A 5,835-nucleotide genomic window follows, 5' to 3' on the forward strand; every position below is an offset into this window, starting at 1 on the left:
CAGAAATAATATTCACAATCACTTTTAAAAGGGAGGGGCTTTAAAGCCCCCCATATGACGTGGCGTATAGGTGGATCTAACGTGGCGTAATAAAGCCCCTAGGGGCTTTATACCACACCCTCCGGCCTAAGCAATGCGTCCAAAATGAATTACCCATGAGCGCGCTTACCTGAGTAATTTGTCTATCATCCATAAACAATGCATCCAAAATGTGTTGGTGCGAAGAATTTCTTGTGGCTCAGTACCACTTACATTATGTAGGATTCACAATGTCCAGGTTGGGTCCACTACTCCAATATAACTTTGGTCAACCATGTAGTATGATTGGCTAAACAAGATTAAAGGGCATAGTGCTACAACAAGCAGAATATATTCAATCAGAAGTTCAAAACACATCTCAAATCAGAGAGACAATACAGTCTGATACAACAGGTTGCAATGATGAACATGCACAAACTTTTAACCCATTAGATAAATCACACACAAACGCCTTGCTTGCGGTATGCGCATATAATGTATATATGTGTGGGTCATTGGGGGGCAAAAGTGAAAGTGCACTAATTTTAACGTTATTTTACTAATTTCGTAAAAATAACGTTAAAAGCTGAGGACGGTTAATCATGCATCATGTGGTGGCGTTGATAGCTGAAAGACAAAAGGGTTCATGCACTAATCGGCCTTTGTCGGGATTGCTGAGTGTTATGTGCCTTATGTCCAAGGCTTGATGCAAAACTACTATCGAGCCGGGGGTCTCACTGGAAGCAGCCTCTCTATTCCTAAGGGTAGAGGTAAGGTTGTCTATATCTTACCCTTCTCAGACCCTACCTTTGCTTTGCTATTGGTGAGATTTACTGAGTATGATGATAATGATAAATCCCACACAGAACAGAACTCTCTAATAATAATATTATTATTAAAAATGCAGAACTTAATATTCACATAACAATAAAAAAAAAAGAAATAGCAAGATTTTATCAATTACCAAAATTTTGAAAGAAAACAGATACAGAACAGGAAAAGGAACACAAATCCAAATGAAACTTATATTCTGGTATATACAAAACCAAATTGGTAGGAAACAATCTAAGGTTTCCATGATCTTAACAACATTAATGATCTCAACTGTGATCACCCAAAGGTTCTTTTTCTTGAGATTCATCAATCACTGAACTTTTCATTGACATCCCATCAAGAATATCACTGCCTGAATCTTCTTGCAGCTCCTTAAACATAGCCATTACTTGAATCATTGTAGGCCTCTTCCAAGACTTGTCATCAACACACTGATATGCAATCTTCAAACAATGAAACAGTTCCGATTCGCACGATTTATCTAACAGCAATTCGGGGTCCAACACGTCGCGAATCCTTCGTTCTCTCTGCAGCTGTTTAGCCCATCCGACGAGGTTGTTGTCGTCCCCGAACTCCATTGTATCGATCGGTTTTTTCCCGGATAAAAGCTCTAACAACACGACTCCGTAGCTGTATACATCTCCTTTTGCGGTGCAGCGAAAACTTTGGTAGTATTCTGGTGGGACATACCCGGGCGTCCCGGCTAGTGTACTGACACTGAGATGTGTTTCGAGTGCATTGACTAGCCGGGCCATCCCGAAGTCCGATACTCGGGCTTCGAAGTCTTCGTCTAGAAGGACATTACTCGACTTCATATCGCGATGAATTATGTGAGGAATGCAGCTATGATGCAGGAATGCCAGCCCTCTTGCTGATCCAATGGCTATCTTCTTTCTTGCTAACCAATCTAGCCTCGGAACACAGTTTCCGCCTTTGACCCGATCGTGTAAAACCGCTTCTAAGCTTCCCCATTTCATGTACTCGTATACCAGAAGCCGCTCTTCGCCGATCTTGCAGTAGCCCAATAAGGGTACGAGGTTTCGGTGTTTGATCTTGCCTATTGTTTCCATTTCAGCCATAAACTCTCTGTCCCCTTGACTAGTGACATGTATAAGTTTCTTGATTGCAACAACACTCCCATCTTTTAACTGTGCTTTGTACACGTCCCCGAACCCGCCCGACCCGATTAATGTGTCGGCGCTGAACCCGTTTGTCGCTTCGAGTAAATGCCCGAACGTGAGCTTTCTTAACGGCTTCTCAAATGTGGCGATGTTAATGCTTAATGGTTCGGGTACACCCGATAGTTTCCAGCTGCTGCTTCCGGAAGTCGATAGGCTTTCGATGTATTTATCTCGGGTTTCGACTTTCTTTTGGTATCTTTTCATTCTAAAAAGAAAGAATGTGAGAATGATGATGCAAAGGAGAGATACTAGTATCCCAACAACCACCCCGGTCGCCATGGAACTCGTCCTCTTTCCTTTATGTTTAAGCCCGGCCCGTTTGTTCCCCGACCCGCAAGGTTCCAAAGGCAGCCCGCAAAGGCCCGTGTTGTTATCATATTTGGATGCTGGGAAAGTAGTAAGCTGTCCACCTGATGGGATCGGGCCCGTGAGCTTATTATGTGACACGTCGAAATCGTTGAGAAACGAGAGACTTACCAGCGAGCCCGGGATGAAGCCCGTTAGCGAATTATGCGACAGATCAAGAAGCAAAGCGGTCTTCAAGTTACCGAGACTAAACGGGATATCGCCACTAAGATTATTGTAGCCCAAATTCAAAACCTGTAAGTAACTCAATGATCCATAACTTTCAGGAATGCTGCCAGTTAAATCATTGTAAGACAGATCAAGATAGATCATACTACCATTACTTGCATAATTGTACATTGTCACGCCCGAATAGATTCGGGTCGAGGGGCAAAAATGGTAATTCAAGAACCCTTCAAGTCTCTCCTTTCTAATCCCCTCAAACTCCACAAGCCCACCAGCAAATCTACAAGCAGTCCCCCCCTCATTCCTCACAAAAGCAAACTGCTTCCCCGAAACGGGCCCGGGAGACACAAGCCCAGCCGAATCCGCCAGCTCCTCGGGAAGCGGCCCATTAAGCAAATTACTATTCAAATCAAGCCAAATGAGACTCTTACACTTGCCAAAGCCAACCGGAACACCACCCGTTAACGAATTGTTTCCCAATTGTAAAATAGCAAGATTGACAAGATCCCCAACACCCGCGGGGATTTCCCCGCGGAGTTGATTGTTGGAAAGCGAAACCCACATCAGATTCGTGCATTTCGCTATCGACAAAGGGATAGTACCCGAAATAAGGTTGTTGTTAAGGATCAAAGTTTGCAGGTTACCTCCTTTAACACAAATCCCTTCTGGAATCTCACCAGTTAGATTATTAGCCCACATTACCACATCCAGAATCTCTGGAAGATTCCATATTTCCAACGGTATATCACCTGTAAGACCGTTGAAACTAAAATCAACCGTTTGCAGACTTTTGCACCCTCCTAGGTTGTTAGGCACTTTCCCAGATAAATAATTATTGGCTAACAATAACTTCTGAAGCGACGAAAACGGCGACGTTTTAGTACAATATTCAGAAGGTATCTCACCAGTAAACTCATTAGAACTCAAGTCAACTATTTCAAGTTGACTACAATTACCTAAACTCACCGGTAAACTACCGGTAATGTTGTTGAATGAAGCAGAAAAATACTTCAAACCCGACAAAGTACTAACAACAGTTGATAAAAAGTCCCCGGACAAATAATTATGTCCGAGGTTAAGACTCGAAAGAGATGAACACGCGGCGAAAGCCGCGGGTAGTCCTCCGGTCAACTGGTTGCCGGAAAAGTCAACCTGTTGTAGAGTACTGCAAACATTCCCGATTTCCGGCGGAATCTCGCCGGAAAAATGATTGTAACCGATAGAGAGGGTTTTCAAATTCTTAAAACTTCCGATTATTGTTCCCGGAATATTCATCCGCAGAGCATTGTGGCTGACGTCAAAGGTTTCGAGAACTTGACAGTTTGTTAAACTCACCGGAAACCCAGTTCCGGTGAGATCATTTCTTGAAAGATTGATCACGGTGAGATTATTGCAAGTTCCGAAATCAATGTTTTGAAACTTTCCGGTGAGGTTGTTGCCGGAGAGATCGAGAAGTTTTAAACTGGATGATGATATGAAACCGGTGGGTATGTCACCGGAAAGAAGGTTGTTTGAAAGGTCTAAAGATGAAAGATAGTTACAAGAACTGAGAGAACTCGGAAGTTTTCCGGCGAGTTTGTTGCCGGAAAAGTTTAGCATGTTAATATTCCGGCAGTTGGAGAGAGAAACCGACAACAGTGAAGAATCTGATAATTTATTTTTTGACAAACTAAGAGAATAAAGATTATTACACGTGAGAAACAACGGTTGAAGATCTAACGTGTCGGAGAAGTTATTTTCCGACAAGTCAAGCGTGTGAAAGGGGCAAGAACCGGAAGAAAAAGACAAGTTGCCGGAAAAGTAGTTGCCGGAGAGAGTGACGTCAGTGAGAGTGGAGATTTGCATAAGTTGGGAGAGGTTTAGAACACCGGTAAAGTACATGTTGGTGAGATTGACGGCGGTGATACGGTGGTTGTTAGAACAAACGACACCGTTCCAAGAACACGGGGTTGATGAAAGCTTCCAAGTTGATAACAAGCCGTTTGGGTCAGAATTGATTGATGTTTTCTTGAATGATAATAGCTTTGAAGCGTCATCATCTTCTTGACTTGTTACCAAGATACTAAAAAGTAGAAGACAAAATACTAAGGAAAATTTGTTCATCTGGTTTTTCAACATGTTTGATACAACCAACATTAGTGATGAACATCTATATGGTTTATCTTTCAATATTCTCTCATGGCATGCAAATGAACAAGAGAAAAAGTGGTTTTTTTCAAGAGAGAGTAAAATAAATAAATAAATAAAGATGGTGGTGGTGGACAACAAAACAAAAGAAAAGGTTTTGGGGGGAGGGAATACACAGGTGTAGGTATATGAGTAGTGGTGGGGTTTGATTATTTGGAGAAGGAAAATATAAAAGAAAACCTTAAAAAAGTTGAGTTTCGTTGGATACTATGATCAGGAGGACATAAATGTATTTGTACAGGAACAGGTCGGGGAAGGGGATGGATTATTAAATGGTTGAGGTTGTGGGCTCTAGATGTAGATATATTAATTCTTCACATGTTATCCATGATTCTAGTTAGTTTTGTTATATGGTTAGCCATGTGAATGTAAATGAGTAGAGCATACCCAGCATAGACCCGATCTTTGATCGAAAACATTATGTTAAGTCTTTTTATTAAAGAACGATTAAAGCTCGATTAAGAATTTTTGCAATATTTCACTAGATGACTGGATGGTGTGCTTTCACGTCCTCCTCCCTTTAACGTCAGATGGAGGGTTTTGATTGGTTGGCCATCAAATCACATTCCCTCTCCCTTAAACCCCCGTTAATCCACTCATGAAGACGTGATTGGCGCCCTAGGGCGGTGTGCCGGGCGCTAAAGCGTTAAGGTCGAAGGGGGCGCTAGACCACTCCGTATAAACTAAACAAATATTTAGCTAGTGAGCTTGATCTAGCTTAAATCTAGAGTTTAATAAGTTTTTTTTTTTTTTTTTTTTTTTGAATCAAAGTATGAGTAACTTGACCAATTTTGAGTTTGTTTTTGTACTTGAACAAGCTCAATCAAGAGCTGGTGAGGTATACCGGAAAATTTCATTATGCATACACGATTACCATTTTTTTTATTATAAATAGTTGTAGTGACACCTTGCATATTAGGGTACATGGGGCAAAACCTATTCATCACCAAATCAACGGACGACGCCTCATCTCCCCCAAGGGGTACCCACCGGAACCCGTTCTACATGCGTCTGTGTTCCCGTGAACCCACCTACTTGTGTCGCCTTGCAAGCTCAACGGTCACACACACACAATCAACCCTAC

At 42.0% G+C, this 5,835-nt stretch overlaps 1 protein-coding gene across 1 annotated transcript; it reads right to left on the bottom strand.

Moving 5' to 3' along the window:
- Positions 1–948: 948 nt before the first annotated feature.
- On the bottom strand, positions 949–4,972 carry LOC110890102 (receptor-like protein kinase BRI1-like 3). Its single transcript, XM_022137668.2, has one exon. The coding sequence runs from the start codon at positions 4,698–4,700 to the stop codon at positions 1,119–1,121; it is 3,582 nt and encodes a 1,193-aa protein (XP_021993360.1). The 5' UTR covers positions 4,701–4,972; the 3' UTR covers positions 949–1,118.
- Positions 4,973–5,835: the final 863 nt, after the last annotated feature.

This window comes from Helianthus annuus, chromosome 11 (genome assembly GCF_002127325.2).
Source record: "Helianthus annuus cultivar XRQ/B chromosome 11, HanXRQr2.0-SUNRISE, whole genome shotgun sequence".
Lineage (NCBI taxonomy): Eukaryota > Viridiplantae > Streptophyta > Magnoliopsida > Asterales > Asteraceae > Helianthus > Helianthus annuus.

Bases quoted from the DNA above. Each gene is read 5' to 3' on its own strand.
- LOC110890102 (XM_022137668.2), bottom strand. From the start codon at position 4,700: ATGTTGGTTGTATCAAACATGTTGAAAAACCAGATGAACAAATTTTCC.